Genomic DNA, 18,930 nt, shown 5'->3' on the forward strand with positions numbered 1-18,930 from the left:
TCTGCCCTGCCACTTTTGCAGTTCTGCCTTTTTCTTCTTGAAGATAAGCAAGGTGGTAGTCAGCACGATGACAGAAAGCAGTATCACTGCAGTCACGATCAGTAGGCATTTACCCCGCTGGGCTCTCTGGGCACAATTTTCTCTAGCCATTATGAGCAAAAGTTTGTGTGAAGCGAACGGGAGCAACTTACTTAAGGTCCTACCAGGGGAAAAATAGCTTAGCAGGGTCTAAAACTGTACCGCCCCCTTTTTTTAAAAAAAATTCTACTTTCTCTTCCTGGCTGGCCACAGAACAATTTCACCCTAGGTAAATATTAAAATCCTAAACTAATTGAAGACAACTCTGTGAAAATATCAGGCATCTTTGGTAGTAGCACTTAGATGGGACCGGATGGATTGTTTGGGGCTTGAAATGCCACAGTGACCTCTCATGGAAACTCTTAAAGATTTTTCTGCCATACTGTTAAGTAGATATTAGAAAAGGGTAAAGTCCACCTTAGGTCAACCCCCAACCCTGAACTGAGAACAAAAGAAACAAAGGTCATTTGTATTATCATCTCTCTTATGTGTGATTTCAGTCAATCAATCAGTCATATTTATTGAGCACTTACTCTGTGCAGAGCATTGTACTAAGCACTTGGACGTTTGTAGACCTGGTCCTTACCCACAACGAGCTTACAGTATTAAGATGCGCCCAAGTCTTGGATTGTTGGATATGGTTTTTACAGAAGAAAAGTAAGAATAACAGTTTAAAAGCTTTTTTTGTAATTCTCAGTGCACACCTCAAAATTCTGGAGCGCAAAAAGAAGGATAGTGCGCCCAAGGCAAAGGTTCCATTGGAAAGAGCAGCTTGAAATTAGTTCACCTGGAAATTTTGAGTTTAGCCACTGCTAGTCAGAGAACTTTCAAAATCAAGCAAAGATTTATTGAGCACTTACAGTGTACAGATTAATCAATCAATCGTATTTATTGAATGTTTACTGTTTGCAGAGCACTGTACTAAGTACTTGGGAGCGTACGATATAACTGAGTTGGTTCTCTGTCCACAACGAGCTTACAGTCTAGAGGGTGAGACAGACATTAATATAAAGAAATCATTTATAGCTCTGTACATCAGTGCTGTGGGCCCGAAGAAGGGGTGAGTAAAAGGCGCAAATCTAAGGGTGATGCAGAAGGGATTGGGAAAAGAGGAATTTAAGGGCTTAGTCAGGGAAGGCCTCTTGGAGGAGATGTGTTTTTATTCAATTCAATTCATTCAATAGTATTTATTGAGCATTCATTCATTCATTCAATAGTATTTATTGAGCGCTTACTATGTGCAGAGCACTGTACTAAGCGCTTGGAATGAACAAGTCGGCAACAGATAGAGACAGCCCCTGCCCATTGACGAGCTTACAGTCTAATTGGGGGAGACAGACAGACAGAAACAATAGCAATAAATAGAATCAAGGGGTTTTACTTCTCATTAACAAAATAAATAGGATAATAAAAATATATACAAATGAGCGGACGAGCACAGTGCTGAGGGGAGTGGAAGGGAGAGGGGGAGGAGCAGAGGGAAAGGGGGGGAAAAGGGGGCTTAGCTGAGGGGAGGTGAAGGTGGGGGCAGAGAGGCAGCAGAGGGAAAAGGGGAAGCTCAGTCTGGGAAGGCCTCTTGGAGGAGGTGAGTTCTCAGTAGGGCTTTGAAGAGGGGAAGAGAGTTAGTTTGGCAGAGGAGAGGAAGGAGGGCATTCCAGGACAGCGGGAGGACGTGGCCCAGGGTCGATGGCGGGATAGGCGAGAACGGGGGACGGGGAGGAGGTGCGCGGCAGAGGAGCGGAGCGTGCGGGGTGGGCAGTAGAAAGAGGGAAGGGAGGAGAGGTAGGAAGGGGCAAGGTGATGTAGAGCCTTGAAGCCTAGAGTGAGAAGTTTTGTTTTGTGCGGAGGTCGCTAGGCAACCATTGGAGGTTTTTAAGAAGGGGAGTGACCTGCCCAGAGCGTTTCTGCAGGAAGATGAGCCGGGCAGCGGAATGAAGAATAGCCTGGAGCGGGGAGAGACGGGAGGAAGGGAGGTCGGAGAGAAGGCTGACACAATAATCCAGCCGGGATATCATGAGAGTCGGTACCAGTAAGATAACCGTTTGGGTGGAGAGGAAAGGGCGGATCTTAGCGATATTATAAAGGTGAGACTGGCAGGTTTTGGTGACGGATTGGATGTGTGAGGTGAACGAGAGAGCCGAGTCAAGGATGACCCCAAGGTTGCGGGCTTGAGAGACGGGAAGGATGGTCATACTATCCACAGTGATAGGGAAGTCAGGAAGAGGACAGGGCTTGGGAGGGAAGACGAGGAGCTCAGTTTTGGACATGTTGAGTTTTAGGTGGCGGGCAGACATCCAGGTAGAGACATCCTGGAGGCAGGAGGAGATACGAGTCTGAAGGGAGGGGGAGGTTTTCAAGGTGGGGAGAGTGATCGGCTGTCATATACGAAGAGGGAGGGAATTCCAGGCCAGTGACAGGATCTGGGCAAGGTGTCAGTGATAACATAGATGAGACTGAGGTACAGTGAGTAGGTTGGCAATGAATTAGCCCAAATATGCAGGCTGGGTTGTAAGTAGGAAATCAGAGAGGTAAGCTTGGAGGGGCAAGGTGATTGAGTGCTTAAGGGTTTTCTGTTTAACGTTGAAGTGTTTGGGCAACCACTGGGTATTCTTGAGGAGTGGGGAAGCATAGACTGAAAAGTTCTGTAGAAAAATGATCTAGGCAGAAGAGTGAGCTATGGACTGAAGTGAGGCGAGACAAGAGTCAGGAAGGTCAGCGAGGAGGCCGATGCAGTAACCGAGACAGAATAGGAAAAGTGCTTGGTTTAGCTGTGTAGCAGTTTGGCTAGAGAGGAAAAGTAGTGGTTTTAGGAGTATTGTGAAGATTGAACAGGCAGGATTTGGTAACAGACTGAATCCGTGGGTTGAAAGAGAGATGTCCTGAGGATAACACCAAGGTCACAGGCTTTTAAGACAGGGAGATGGTGTTGCTGTCTGCAGCGATGGGAGAGTCAGGACGAGGGCAGGGTTTGGGTGGGAATATGAGGAGTTGCATTTTGGACATGTTAACTTTGACCACTATACTAAATGCTTGGGAGAGTTCAATGTGACTTGGTAGATACGTTCCTTGCTCACGGAGAGCTTACAGTCTAGAGGGGGAGATATTAAAATAAATTATGGAAACGTACATAAGAGTTGTGGAACTTTGGGTGGGGTAGATAGGTGCTTTTAGAGTACAAATCCAAGTGCCTGCATGATGCAGAAGTGAGAGGGAGAAGAGGGAATGAGTTCTGAATCGGAGATTGCCTTTTGGCTTCTTAATAAGGTTTTGAAGTGGGGGGAGAGTGGTGGTGTGTCATGCAATGTGGGGGAGGGAGTTCCAGGCCAGAGGGAGGATAATAATAGTAATAATAATATCTGTTAAGCACTTACCACATGCCAGGCACTGTTATACTAAGCGTTGAGGTTGGATACACACGAATGGGGTTGGACACAGTCCCTGACCTGCACGGGGCTCACAGTCTTAAACCCCATTTTGCAGATGAGGTGACGGAGGCACAGAGAAGTTAAGCGACTTGCCCGAGGCCACCCAGCAGAAAGTGGCGGAGCTGGGGATAGAACCTGTGACCTTCTGACTCCCAGGCCCATGCTCTAATCACTATGCCATGCTGCCGTTGAGGATGTGGGTAAGAGGTCGGTGGCAAGATAGATGAGATCGAGGGACAGTGAGTAGGTGGCGTTGGAGAAACCAAGTCTATAGACTGGGCTGTAGTAGAAAATCGGCAAAGTAAGGTAGGAGTGAGGGAGCTGATCGAGAACTTGAAAGAGGATGTTAAGGAGTTTTTTTGATGCAGAGGTGGATGGGCAACTACTGTAGATTATCGGGGAGTGGGAAGACATGAACCGAACTTTTTAGAAAAATGATCTGTGCTAGAGAGGGAAGAGGCAGGATGTGGGGATGTCAGCGAGGTGGCTGATGCTGATGTCCAAAACTGAGCTGACATGTCCAAAACTGAGCTCCTCAACTTCCCTCCCAAGCCCTGTCCTCTACCTGACTTCCCTATCACCGTGGACGGTACGACCATCCTTCCTGTCTCTCAGGCCCGCAACCTCGGTGTCATCTTTGACTCGTCTCTCTCGTTCACCCCACACATCCGATCCGTCACCAAAACCTGCCGGTCTCACCTTTATATCGCCAAGATCCGCCCTTTCCTCTCCACCCAAACGGCTACCTTACTGCTACAGGCTATCATAATATCCCATCTCGATTATCGTGTCAGCCTTCTCTCTGACCTCCCTTCCTCCTCTCTCGCCCCGCTCCGGTCTATTCTTCACTCCGCTGCCCGGCTCATCTTCCTGCAGAAACGCTCTGGGCCTGTCACTCCCCTTCTTAAACACCTCCAGTGGTTGCCTGTCGACCTCCACACAAAACTAAAACTTACTCTGAGCTTCGAGGCTCTCCATCACCTTGCCCCTTCCTACCTCTCCTCCCTTCTCTCTTTCCACTGCCCACCCCGCACGCTCCGCTCCTCTGCCGCCCACCTCCTCACCGTCCCCCGTTCTCGCCTATCCCGCCGTCGACCCCCGGGCCACGTCCTCCCGCTATCCTGGAATGCCTTCCCTCCTCATCTCCGCCAAACTAATTCTCTTCTCCTCTTCAAAGCCCTACTGAGAGCTCACCTCCTCCAAGAGGCCTTCCCAGACTGAGCTTCTCCTTTTCTCTCTGCTCCCTCTCTGCCCCCCCTTCCCCTCCCCTCAGCACTGTGCTCATTTGTATATATTATTTATTACCCTATTTATTTTGTTAATGAGGTGTACATCCCCTCGAATCTATTCATTGCTATTAGGTTGTCATGTTTTTGTCCATCTGTCTCCCTCGAATAGACTGCAAGCACGTCACTGGGCAGGGATTGTCTCTATCTGTTGCCGAATTGTCCATTCCAAGCGCTTAGTACAGTGCTCTGCACATAGTAAGCGCTCAATAAATACTATTGAATGAATCTCCTCCAAGAAGCCTTCCCTGACTAAGCCCTCCTCTTTTTCTACTTCCTTCTGCATTCTGACTTGCTCCTTTCATTCATCCTCCCTCCTATCCCCAAAGCACATATGTATATATCCGTTATTTACTTATATTAATGTCAGTACCCCCCTGTAGACTGTGAGCTTGTTGTGGGCAGGCAATGTGTCTCGTTCGTGGCTGTGTTGTACTCTCCCAAGCGCTTAGTACAGTGCTTTGCACACAGTAAGCACTCAGTAAATATGACTGAATGAAGGAATGACTTCTGCCCGGGCTCTTTCCACTGTGAGCCCCACGTGGGACAATCTGATGATCCTGTATCTCCCCCAGCGCTTAGAACAGTGCTCTGCACATAGTAGGCGCTTATGGGCAGGGACTCTATCTGTTGTCGATTTGTCCATTCCAAGCGCTTAGCAAAGTGCTCTGCACATAGTAAGCGCTCAATAAATATCGTTGAATGAATTCTCTGCACATAGTAGGCGCATTTGGGCAGGGACTGTCTCTATTTGTTGCCAATTTGTACGTTGCAAGCGCTTAGTACAGTGCTTTGCACATAGTAGGCGCTTATGGGCAGGGACCGTCTCTATCTGTTGCCGATTTGTACATCGATTTGTCCATTCCAAGCGCTTAGTACAGTGCTCTGCACATAGTAAGCGCTCAATAAATCCTATTGAATGAATGAATTCCAAGCGCTTAGTACAGTGCTCTACACATAGTGAGCGCTCAATAAATCAATCCTATTGAATGAATGAATGAATTCCAAGCGCCTAGTACAGTGCTCTGCACATAGTAGGTGCTTATGGGCAGGGATGGTCTCTAACTGTTGCCGAATTGTCCACTCCAAGCGCTTAGTACAGCGCTCTGCACATAGTGAGCGCTCAACAAATCCTATTGAATGAATGAATGAATGAATGAATGAAGAAACACCACCCTTATCCTGCTTGTTATTATGAAGCGCCGCGACTGGCCCCAGGTCACCCCGAAGACCCGGGGCGGATCAGGGAGCGGGCGGAGCCGGAGCCGGGAGCGGGCGGAGCCCGGAGCCCGGAGTACGGATCGGAGCGGCGCGGCGCGGACGGGCGGGCTGGGGCTTCTGCGCGTGCGCGCGGCGGTCCGGAGGGGGCGGTCGCGCCCTGGTGACGTCACGGGCGTCGCGGGGCGGTGACGCGAGGGGCGAGGCGGCTGAGGCGGCGGCGGCGGCGGCGGCGGCCATGGCGGCCGTGGCGGGGGGCGGCGAGGCGGCCTCGGACCCCGCCCGGGCCGGCGGAGGCGGCCATGGCGACGGCGGCCCGGAGAAGGAGAAGGAGAAGGAGCCCCGCGCCGAGGGGGCGGCGGGAGGCGGCGGCGGCGGCGGCGGCGGCGGCGGCCGGGGCTTCTGTCCCGGGCCCGGCGGGGGCACAGGGCCACCGCCCCCTCAGCCCCCTCAGCCCCCTCACGCCCCTCAGGCCTCTCCTCCTCCTCCTCCTCCTCCTCCTCCTCCTCCTCCTTCCTCTCCGCCGCCGCCCCCCGAGACCCTCGGCTTCTACGAGAGCGACCGCCGCCGGGACACCAGCAAGGGCCGCTCAGGTGCGGGGCCGGGGGGGGGGGGGGGCGGGACCCGACGGGGCGGGGGGAGGGGCCTGGGGCCCGCACGCCACACACACTTCACTCACTCACTCACTCACTCAGTCCTATTTATGCATTCCCTCATTGTGCTTATCGAGCACCTCCTATGTGCAGAGCACTCTTTATCGAGCGCCTACTATGTGCAGAACACTCTTTATCGAGCGCCTACTATGTGCAGAACACTCTTTATCAAGTGCCTACTATGTGCAGAACAGTCTTTATCGAGCTCCTACTATGTGCAGAACACTTTGTCGAGCGCCTATTGTGTGCAGAACACTTTGTCGAGCGCCTACTATGTGCAGAACACTCTTTATCGAGCACCTACTATGCGTAAGCCCGTCAAACGGCAGGGACTGTCTCTATCTGTTGCCGACTTGTTCATCCCAAGCGCTTAGTACAGTGCTCTGCACATAGTAAGCGCTCAATAAATACTATTGAATGAATGAATGAATGAATGAATGCGCAGAACACTCTTTATCGAGCGCCTACTATGTGCAGAACACGCTTTATCGAGCGCCTACTATGTGCAGAGCACTCTTTATCGAGCGCCTACTATATGCAGAGCACTCTTTATCGAGCGCCTACTATGTCCAGAACACTTTTTATCGAGCACCTGCTGTGTGCAGAGCACTTTATGAGCACTTACTATGTGCAGAACACTTTGTCGAGCGCCTACTGTGTGCAGAACACTCTTTATCAAGCACCTACTATGTGCAGAGCACTCTTTGTCGAGCGTCTACTATGTGCAGAGCACTGTTTATCGAGCGCCTGTTGTGTGCAGAGCACTGTTTATCGAACACCTATGTGCAAAGCACTATTTATTAAGCGCCTACTATGTGCAGAATACTTTGTCGAGCGCCTGCTATGTGCAGAGCACTGTTTATCGCGCACCTACTGTGTGCAGAGCACTAAAGAAGCAGCGTGGCTCAGTGGAAAGAGCCCGGCCTTGGGAGTCAGAGAGCGTGGGTTCGAATCCTGGCTCCGCCACTTGTCTGCTGTGTGACCTTGGACAAGTCACTTCACTTTTCTGGGCCTCAGTTCCCTCATTGCTCAACTGTATATATTTTCATTACCCTATTTATTTTGTTAATGAATTGTACATCGCCTCGATTCTATTTAGTTGCCATTGTTTTTACGAGATGTTCTTCCCCTTGACGCTGTTTATTGCCATTGTTCTTGTCTGTCCGTCTCCCCCGATTAGACCGTAAGCCCGTCAAACGGCAGGGACTGTCTCTATCTGTTGCTGACTTGTTCATCCCAAGCGCTTAGTACAGTGCTCTGCACATAGTAAGCTCTCAATAAATACTATTGAATGAATGAATGAATCATCTGTCAAATGGGGATGAAGACTGTGAGCCCCACGTGGGACAACCTGATTACCTTGTGTCTACCCGAGCACTTAGAACAGTGCTTGGCTCATAGTAAACACTTAACAAATTCCAACATTTTTATTATTTACCGAGCGCCTCCTGTTTGGAGAGCACGATTTCCTGAGCTCCTACTGTGTGCAGAGCACTATTTGTTGAGCACCTCCTGTGTGCAGAGCACTCTTTATCGAGCGCTTACTGTGTGCAGAGCACTGTACTAAGAGCTCGGAAAGTACAGTTGGGCAACAGGTAGAGACGATCCCTGCTGCCCAACAACGGGCTCACAGTCTAAACGGGGGAGACAGACAGCAAAACAAGTAGACAGGCATCAATGCCATCAAAATAGATAAATAAAATCATAGATATGTACGCATCATTAATAGAATAAATAGAATAATAAGTAATACATACAAATATACACAAGTGCTGTGGGGAGGGGAAGGGGGTAGAGCAGAGGGAAAGAGGAGGAAAAATGGGGAGGGGAGGAGGAGCAGAGGGAAAGGGGACCAGGCCCGGCGACGTCCAGCCCCAACAATAACACCCGTCGTGTCTGCAGAGCGCTTACAGTAATCATTATTATTATTATCATCAAATTTCTCAAGGGCTTCCTATGTGCCACACACTGTAATAATGATAATGATGGCATTTGTTAAGCGCTTTCTGTGTGCCCTGTTCTGAGCGCTGGGGGAGATACAAGGCTGTCCCCCGTGGGGCTCACAGTCTTCATCCCCATTTGACAGATGAGGTCACTGAGGCCCAGAGAAGTGAAGTGACTTGCCCAAAGTCACACAGCTGACAAGTGGCGGAGCCGGGATTAGAACCCATGACCTCTGGCTTCCAAGCTCTGGCTCCTTCTAGTAAGCACTGGAGTAGATACAAGCAATAGTAGTAATGATGGTATTTGTTGAGCGCTTACTATGTGCCAGACAGTGAACTAAACGCCAGGGTAGATAACAAGCAGTAAGAATAATGGTGGTATTTAAGTGCTTACTGTGTGCCAGACAGTGAACTAAGCTCCGCGGTAGATACAGACAGTAATGATGAGGATAGTATTTAAGTGCTTACTATGTGCCAGGCACTATATTAATGAAGGTAGGTAGGAGGTAATTAGGTTGTCCCACATGGGGCTCACAGTCTTAATCCCCATTTTACAGATGGGGGAACTGAGCCCCAGAGAATTGAAGCGGCTTGCCTAGGTTCACACGGTAGACAAGTGGCGGAGCAGGGATTAGAACCCACGACCTCTGACTCCCAAGGCCGGGCTCTTTCCACTAAGTAGGAAGTAGGAGAGAAAACAGGTATTGAATCCCTATTTTGCATATAAGAGGTCTGAGGCACAAAAAATAATGATAATGATGGAATTCATTAAGCGCTTATAATGTGTCAAGCACTGTTCAAAGCATTGGGGTAGATACAAGGTAATCAGGTTGTCCCAGTGAGGCTCCCAGACTTAATCGTCATTGGGCAGATGGGGAAACTGGGGCACAGAGAAGTGAAGTGACTTTCCCACAGTCACACAGCTGACAAGTGGCAGTGACAGGATTCGAAGGACTCCCAAGCCCGTGCTCTTTCCGCTGAGCCACACTGCTTCTCTACTCCCAAGTGTTTAGTACATCGCTCTGCTCACAATAAATGCTCAACAGATAGGATGGATTGATTGAAGAGACCTTCCTTGTCCGGGGAAGACTTCTTGGAAAGCCTTGCCCCAGTGTGAGTGTGATCCCCTTGCTGCAGGGGATGTTTCTTCCCTCTTTCAAAGTCGTCCAACTCTGCGGCTCACGTCGACCTGAACGTCACTGTCAGAGCAGAGAAAATAAATTGTTGTGGTTTCCGAAGTTCCGCTAAGCGATGTATCGTTGTGATGTTTTCATTAACGGTGCAACGGTGAGGCATGCAGATATAAAAATATCACTTGAACACTGGGACGGGTGGTGGGTCTCTAAAATTGAAACGGTAATGATAATGGTATTTAAGTACGCAACAAAATGCCGCAATTGCTAAACATTGTTCTAAACTCTAGGGGTGAGACAAGCTAATCAGGTTGGACACAGGCCGTGTCCCACCTGAGGTTTACAGTCCTGATCTCCATTTTACAGATGAGATAACTGAGGCACAGAGAAGTTAAGTTACTTGTTCAAGGTCACCAGACGACAAGTGGCAGATCTGGGATTAGAACCCAGGTCCCTCTCACGCCCAGATCTGTGCTCTATCCACCAGACGACACTGCGTCTGGTTTTGTTTCTCATGTTTCAGTATTTTGAGCCAGGTGGAGATGGGTGGGTTTTTTTCAGGGTTTGTGGCCCATCTTCTGACCAATTTGATATTGGTCGGTCCATTTTTCTAACATATATGAGCAAGTCAGGACTGTGAGTACAGTTGCCATTTTTTCCAGTTGATGTTCAGCGATGCTACTCCATCTGTGAATATGACTGCCTCAAAGAAACGTTGGTGTCAGAGATGAGCTGATAAAAATCTCCTCGGCTGTTAATTGTTTTAAAAGTGAACCGTTAGTAATTCTTTTTTCATATCACGGAGTTAAAAAGTGTTTACTTTCAATTAAAGAAAGGATGCTTAACTCCTGTAGATTTTTTTCAGAAGCTCATCAAGTCTGAAAGTGAAACGAATAATCTGTTCCCTCCGTTACTGTGATATGGGAAAACTGAAACAGAAAGGGTAGTGCTTATATTTTAATAGCAAATGACCAAATGTTTTTTTTTTTCATGGTTTTATAGCATCCTACCAGATGCTTTCTTTGAATTATCTAAATAATAATTATGTTATTTGTTAAGCACTTACTATGTGTCTAGCACTGTTCTAAGCACTGGTGTAGATACAAGGTAATCAACTTTTCCCTCGTGGGGTTCACACTTTTAAACCCCATTTTGCAGATGAGGTAACTGAGGCACAGAGAAGTTAAATGACTTGCCCAAGGTCACGCAGCGGACATTCGGCGGAGCAGGGATTAATTAAAACCCATGTCCTCTGACTCCCAAACCCCGGCTCTTTCCATTAAGCCACGCTGCTTCTCCAGCCACGCTGCTTCCCCATATCAGACATATGTTTTGCTGGAATTTATAAAATGAAGCCAATTTAATATGTGATTTATTCATAGAGTGAAGCAGCAGTATCCTTAAAATTGCTCAAGTTCATCATGTTGTTCACTTAAACTTTTCATCTTTTTTCTCAAGTTTCTAATTGTGTTGTTTTGTTTACATCTCAATTAAATAATGCTATATTGAATGATTATTTACTTTCGGGATTGGCAGGCATTACTAAGCCAAGCAAAAAAAATTAAATTGGCCTTTTGGCTGAGTGAGTACACTGGAAGATAAAAAGCACTCTGATAAATAGATTTGGATGATGCCAGGCTTCACCACTATTTCTTTAAATATATCTGAATTTCAGAAATCCCTTTGCTGGAGATGGGAAAGTAGAGGTGTTTTACTTATTAGAATAGAAAATCAACTTTTCAGAATTAAAAATATATCTTTGCAATCTTTGGGAAACTTTAGAAGATAATCTCCTTAAGCATTTGATTGATTTTCATATACAGTATTTTATACTAATCTACTCCATTATATGAAACCTTATTTTACAGTCAGTGGTCAAGAGTGAAAGTGATTTATTGAAAAGACCATGGGCTTGGGAGTCAGATGACCTGGGTTCTAATCCCCTGTCTGCCATTTACCTGTTGTGTGACCTTGGGCAAGTCACTCAACTTCTTTGTGCCCCAATTTCCTCATCTGTAAAATGGTCATTAAATACCTGTTCTCCCTGCTTAGATTGTGAATCTCGTACAGGACTTGTGTCCAATCCGTTGATCTTGTATCTACTCCAGTGCTTGTGACAGTTCTTGGTGAGCCCTTTAAAGATCAAAATTATTATTATCGGTCAGCTGCCCCTCTTGACTCACAGATGATGTTCAGAAAGTGTTTGATTGGCAGAAAGAAGAATCAAGTTTTCAGAAGCATGAAGGAGGCTTGTTGCAGACGATCTGTTGCTTTGGCTCCAGATACCGCAGAGTCGCCCCTGCCCTACAAGTAATTCAGAGTGGTTAAATCGGTCACTAAAGGATGAATTGCTAAATTCCCGTGATAGAGAGAGGAGAGAGAGAGAGGTCTGTAATGCTCATGGTTGTGTAAATATCATGATTTTCCCATTAAGATGTAGTTCTCACATTCTTTTTCACTGAGGTCTCCAGGCATGTTGTTAGATTCAGCTTTGGTCTGCTGGCCACGGTCAAGGTATTAGCCCTGGTTCGGCTTTGTACATCCTCCTTGGTAGGTCCATCCCCAAAATGAGAATATCTGACTTGCCACTTCTTTGAATAAGAAAGACAAGCTCATTACGGACAGGGACCGTGTCTGCTAATTCCATTGCATTGTACTCTCCCAAGCACTTAGCACAGTACTCGGCATGTAGTAAGCACTCCGTAAATACCATTGATCGATATCTATATAATATCTATGCATTTATATGAAGATTTACACACACATATATACCAAGAAGTGGTGAAGTTCACCTACGAGTACGTGTGTGGCTGAAAAAGTCCAATGAGGGATCCACAGTCCCACTGGACACATGAAAAGGTTATCGCTTATGGTGGCGATGTGCTTAATATTTGCGGCTCCTGGCACTGTGCTCTCTTTTGCCTCCTTGTCCCTCTGTAGGTGAAGCATTTGCTTAGAGAGAGCCGCACCCTCCTTCGTGGCAGTGTGCCATGCTGGGCTGTCCTCAGCAGTCGATTTCCAGTTTTCAATTAGATTGGAAGGCCTGAAATGGCATTTGGGGCATATCATTTGCAGGGGGTTAGCGATTCCTCAGGGAAGCCCTCCGGGAAGACACGAGAGGATGCGGGTAGAAGAGACAAGAAAGAGGCCCAGTGAATGGGCTAGTTTGAGGGGAAGGAAGATGGCAAGCTGGGGTTGTAGCAGGAAGAAAGAGGAGATAAGAGGTTAAGATTTGATCAAGTGTTTAAATAATAATGATGGTATCTGTTAAACGCTTACTATGTGCCGAGCACTGTTCTCAGAATACCCTGCTTGATGAGGTGAGGAGTGGACAATCACTGCAGGTTTTTGAAGGGTGAGTAGACTTGGGCAGCACAGAGTGCTATAGAAAAATGATCCGGGGAACAGAGTGACGTTTGGATTGGAGAGAGGAGAGGTGGGAGGGTCAAAAAGAAGGCTGATGCAGTAGTCATCCTAGGATATGACACATTTCTGGACCAGTGTCTTAGCAATTTGGATAGAGAGGAACAGGCAGATTCTGGAAATGGTGTGGAGGAAGAATTGGAAGGATTCGGGAGTAGACTGGAGGGGTAGAAAGAGTCTCTTGTAGGTAAAATTCAGTGGACCACTACCTAGTGTCATTTTTCAAATAGGATAAAGCTGTTCACAACACAGAATTAGGAAATACCTTTTTGCTCAGTAGTGTAGGATAGATTAGAACTCTAGTTGGAGCAGAGGAAATGTAATTAGTTTTCCCCAAGACAAGCTGCTGATCTCCTTTTAAAAGTTCTTGGTGTTTTAATCAAATAAGCTCTTTGACCTGGAGCTGGAAATGGGAATTGTTAGGCTTCTGATCCAGATGTTCGGCATTTTGGGTAAGTGGTTAAATCCTGATCATTTGAGGACCATTTATGAGAAATGTTGTATTGAAATGCAGTTAATCGCATTGAACAAATAACTCTGTATGTGAAAACTGTGTTGTGAGAACCTGCACCAGTTTCAAATTGTAGTTTCATTTTTGATAGTGTGATCTGATTATCCAGCATGTACTTCTGTGCTTAATAAGGGAGATTGGCACAGCACAAGCCCTTAATAAATATTATTATCATCATCATTATGAAGGCATCATGGTCAGTATGAAGAAGGTTTATTAAGACGTTAAAATTCCGGGCCCTGATTTAATGGTGACTCTGGTTAAACTGTTTAATTTCCTTCATTAAAGTGGTCATAATAGGGTTCAACAAATACTGTTCAATTTAATTACATCTAGTCAGATGTCCTTTGTGTGTTTTAGGTTGTTTTCTTTCCCTGGTTTTTACTTACTTGCAGAATAGTGCATGTGTTTTCTAATTGCATGCAGAATAGTTGAGATTAAGGAAGGAAGTTTTCTCAACTCTGATATTTTTTCCACTGTCATCAACTAGCATTTGAACCCTGACCAAACTGTTTAACCTGATCTTAGTTTAGCGATATTTTGGCCTTTCTTTCTCACCATTTCAGGAGTGCTCCAATGGGAATCTCCATTCCAGGTGCCTTGGACCCAGGGCTAAATTCTCATCCAAAACTGCTTTGAGCTCAGAACTTTGGAAGCTAGGTAGGTTTGTTAGGGATTCCTAGGTTAACTTGACCAGACATCCCAATTTAAGCAGAACAGAAGTGAAACTCTTGAGACTGAACTGCCTCCCTTGTCATATTCTTTGGAATCTGAAAAAACAAAAAATCTGAAAAAACAAAAAGTTACATGAGTCTGTTGGAGAAAGCAGGCAGAGGAATTCATGTAATCTATAAATACTAGCATATTAGGTGCAAATATATTCATTCAGTTGTATTTATTAAGCGCTTACTGTGTGCAGAGCACTGTATTAAGCACTTGGGAAGATGCAATACAGTAATAAAGAGGGACAATCCTTGCTCACAATATAGTGGCATGGCTCTAATTTTACACTTTTAGTAAATTGGTTTTTTCCTGGGCTGATTTTAAGGAATCTATAAATCCTTAAACCTTTGAATTTAAATCATTTAAAAATTGACAGTTTTACTTATTCAACAAAATGACAAAGAAAAATGTTTTCTGGCATGTCAGTGAACGTATTTCAATCAGTTGTATTTATTGAGCACTTGCTGTGTGCAGAGCACTCTACTTAGTGCTTGGAAAGTACAGTTCGGCAACAGAGACAGTTCCTACCCAACAGTGGGCTCACAGTCTAGAAGAGGCTCACGCTTCTACTTTTCCTCTTAATGGCATATCATTTGGCAAAAGTTTGAGCTGTGTTTTGGTCACTTCATATCAGGATTCTTAATGGGGTTTTAAAGGCATCGTAACTGGGGGATGACCACTGACTAAAAACAGAGGATGGGGGAGATGACATCTAGCTTAGGAAGTTTCTGCCCGTGGATTTTATAGCTGCTTAGCTTATACTTGTGTAAAATAGCTTCAACAAACCTTGAATCCTTCACCGTGTAGAAGCAGTATTTTTTTCTTGTACATTGATGAACAATGAAAATAAATTTAAAATTTCATTCACACATTCATTCAATGAAATTAGGAGTTTACAGTCTATAGCTTAAACCAAAGCTACCATTCACATTATTGTTCACAAATGTAACTGAAGGCTAATCTCAATTATGTGGTCCAACTGCTTAAGTTGTATCGTAAAGCCCTTAGAGCACAGAATGTGTGTGTTTCGTTTTTCTTTTTCCGTTATCTCCTAGGCACTTAATACAGTGCTCTGGATTCTATGATGAAGCCTCCTGTTGGTGGGTGGGCTTTGCTTTTCAATCAAGTAGACGGGTTTGTTACATGCACGAAGGAATTGATTCTGGTGCTGGTCATTTGCACAGTGGCATTTCTACCCTGCCGTTGCCCTCTGTGACCCAGTGAGAAGAGGACTGACAGGGAGGGCAGGGGTGGAGCACAATGAGGTGTTGCCCGTTCATTCATTCATTCAATCGATAGTATTTATTGAGCGCTTACTATGTGCAGAGCACTGTACTAAGCTCTTGGAATGTACAATTCGGCAACAGATAGAGACAGTCCCTGCCCATTTACGGGCTTACAGCCTAATCGGGGGAGACAGACAGACAAAAACAATAGCAATAAATAGAATAATTAACGAAATAAATAGGGTAATAAAAATGTATATACAAGTGAGCAGCGACGATCACAGTGCTGAGGGGAGGGGAAGGGAGAGGGGAGGAGGAGAGGGAAAGGGGAGGAAAAAGGGGCTTAGCTGAAGGGAGGTGAAGCGAGGGGCAGCAGAGGGAGCAGAGGGAAAAGGGGAAGCTCAGTGTGGGAAGGCCTCTTGGAGGAGGTGAGTTCTCAGTAGGGCTTTGAAGACGGGAAGAGAATCAGTTTGGTGGAGGTGAGGAGGGAGGGCATTCCAGGACCGCGGGAGGACGTGGCCCAGGGGTCGACGGGATAGGCGAGAACGGGGAGCGGTGAGGAGGTGGGTGGCAGAGGAGCGGAGCGTGCGGAGTAGGCGATAGAAAGAGAGAAAGGAGGAGAGGTAGGAGGAGGCAAGGTGATGGAGAGCCTTGAAGCCTAGAGTGAGAAGTTTTTGTTTTGTGCGAAGGTCGATAGGCAACCACTGGAGGATTTTAAGAAGGGGAGTGACAGGCCCAGAGCGTTTCTGCAGCAAGATGAGCCGGGCAGCAGAATGAAGAATAGACTGGAGTGGGGAGAGAGGGGAGGAAGGGAGATCAGAGAGGAGGCTGACACAGTAATCCAGCCGGGATATTATGAGAGCCCGGACCAGTAAGATAGCCATTTGGGTGGAGAGGAAAGGGCGGATCTTGGCGATATTATCAAGGTGAGACCGGCAGGTCTTGGTGACGGATCGGATGTGTGGGGTGAACGAGAGAGCCGAGTCAAAGATGACACCGAGGTTGCGGGCTTGAGAGACGGGAAGGATGGTCATACTATCCACAGTGATAGGGAAGTCAGGAAGACGGCCAGAGTGACTGCAGCATAGTACCAGTGGGTAGCTGTCGGGCCTGGCAGACAATCGCCTTTGTAGCTGCTGCCTGTCTTTGCCACCCATGTTATTCCACTATTTTTCCAGGCTCAGGCCTGGGCTCGGCTTGCTGCCCACCTCGTGGAACAAGTGGTTTTTCAGTCAGTAATCTTCTCTACTGATGGTAATAATAATGTTTGTATGTGTTAAGCGCTCACTATGTGCCAAGCACTGTTCTAAGCACTGGGATAGATACATGGTAATCAGATTGTTCATTCATTCATAGTATTTATTGAGCGCTTATTATGTGCAGAGCACTGTACTAAGCGCTTGAAATATACAAGTTGGCAACAGATAGAGACAGTCCCTGCCCTTTGACGGGCTTAAAGTCTAATCGGGGGAGACGGACAGACAAGAACAATGGCAGTAAATAGAGTCAAGGGGAAGAACATCTCATAAAAACAATGGCAAATAGAATCAGGGTGATGTACGTCTCATTAAACAAAATAAATAGGGTGATGAAGATATATACAGTTGAGCAGACAAGTACAGTGCTCAGGGGGTGGGATGGGAGAGGGGAAGGAGGAGAGGGAAAGGGGGGAGAAGAGAGTTTAGCTGCAGAGAGGTGAAAGGGGAGGGGTAGAGGGAGCAGAGGGAAAAAGAGGGGAGCTCAGTCTGGGAAGGCCTCTTGGAGGAGGTGAGCTTTAAGGTTGTCCCACTTAGGGTTCACAGTCTTCATCCCGATTTTACAGATGAGGTAACTGAGGCAGTGAAGTGACTTGCCCAAAGTCACAGCTGACAAGCGATGGAGCCAGCCTTAGAACCCATGACCTCTCACTTCCAATCCCGTGCTTTTTCTGCTAAGCCACGCTGAAAGCCTTAGCAGGCAGAAGTGGGATTAGAAACAGGGTGTGTTCGAATCCCCGGGACCGATGCATTCATTAGGTGCACAATAAATGACATCGAGAGAAGAATCAATGCCATTGGAGTGCTCACTTTATGCAGAGCACTGTACTAAGCACCTTGGAGAGTTCATTACGGTGGAGTATTGGTTCACTTTCCCCACTGTCCCATTGCAAGACATTCCTGAATTCTGCCTCGAGAAAATCAAATATTAGCGATGAAATATCATTATGAGCTGTTTATTCAGAGTGGGTAATTAATCAGTCATCGTATTTATTGAGTGCTTAGTGTGCAGAGCCCTAAACTAAGCTTTTGGGAGAGTGTATAGTTGAGTTGGTAGTCATATTCCCATTACCATCCCATCCCATTTAAAAAGTACAATAATTGAATCTGTCATCCTCCTTATTGTTTTAAAAGGCACCTCTCCTTTCTCTTTCAATAGGTAGGCCAAAAAGAGTGAACGAACTAGCTTACTACTCCCCTAGATCAAATTATAATAATAATAATGTTGGTATTTGTTAAGCGCTTACTATGTGCAGAGCACTGTTCTAAGCGGTGGGGTAGACACAAGGGAATCAAGTTGTCCCACGTGGGGCTCACAGTCTTCATCCCCATTTTACAGATGAGGTAACTGAGGCACAGAGAAGTGAAGTGACTTGCCCACAGTCACACAGCTGACAAGTGGCGGAGCCGGGATTCGAACCCATGACCTCTGGCTCCAAAGCCCGTGCTCTTTCCACTGAGCCATGCTGCTTCTCTAAAATTATTACTTTTGGATGACTGGAGTCTACAAATAACCTGGATTAATTTACTTAAGATGTTTAGCTGCTTTTGGTGGGGTTTGGTGGATACATCTCTTTCTTTCCTCTTGCTAGTATCTTGCTTTTTATGTAATGCTTTCTTTCCCAGAATACTTTCACAAAACCCATTTTAGTCCTCACAGCACCCCTGGAAAGTAGGGAAAGACCAGTATTATTACACCCATTGTACCGACGAGGAAATTGAGATGTAGAGAAGTGAAGTGACTGGCCCAAGGTCACGCAGCAAGGCAAGAGTCAGAACCGGAACAAAAACGTAAATCCTCCAGAACCCGGCCTCGCTCCCCTTCCACTGCATCAGACTGCCTCCCCTCTGGTACACAAGAAGTATAGCCTGGGACTGTGCACCCTAAGCTCCTAAGTACTGCAAACTATTGTTATGATTCAGACCACTGCTCCACCACTACCTGGTGACCACAAATCATCCGTAAAAGTTGGAAACAACCCCACTGCACATCATGACTCAGCTTGCTATGGGCAGGGGGCATGTCAACTATGGTGTACTCTCCCAAGCGCTTTG

At 46.6% G+C, this 18,930-nt stretch overlaps 1 protein-coding gene across 1 annotated transcript in view; it reads left to right on the forward strand.

Moving 5' to 3' along the window:
- Positions 1-6,245: 6,245 nt before the first annotated feature.
- Positions 6,246-18,930, forward strand: part of TAPT1 (transmembrane anterior posterior transformation 1) — a 79,043-nt gene continuing 66,358 nt past the window's right edge. The window contains exons 1-2 of the mRNA XM_029063588.1: positions 6,246-6,293; positions 6,480-6,600. Coding sequence (XP_028919421.1) covers positions 6,246-6,293; positions 6,480-6,600 — 169 coding nt within the window. The remainder of the gene's footprint in view (positions 6,294-6,479; positions 6,601-18,930) is intronic.

The sequence above is a fragment of the Ornithorhynchus anatinus genome, chromosome 4, assembly GCF_004115215.2.
Source record: "Ornithorhynchus anatinus isolate Pmale09 chromosome 4, mOrnAna1.pri.v4, whole genome shotgun sequence".
In the NCBI taxonomy this organism is placed as follows: Eukaryota; Metazoa; Chordata; class Mammalia; order Monotremata; family Ornithorhynchidae; genus Ornithorhynchus; species Ornithorhynchus anatinus.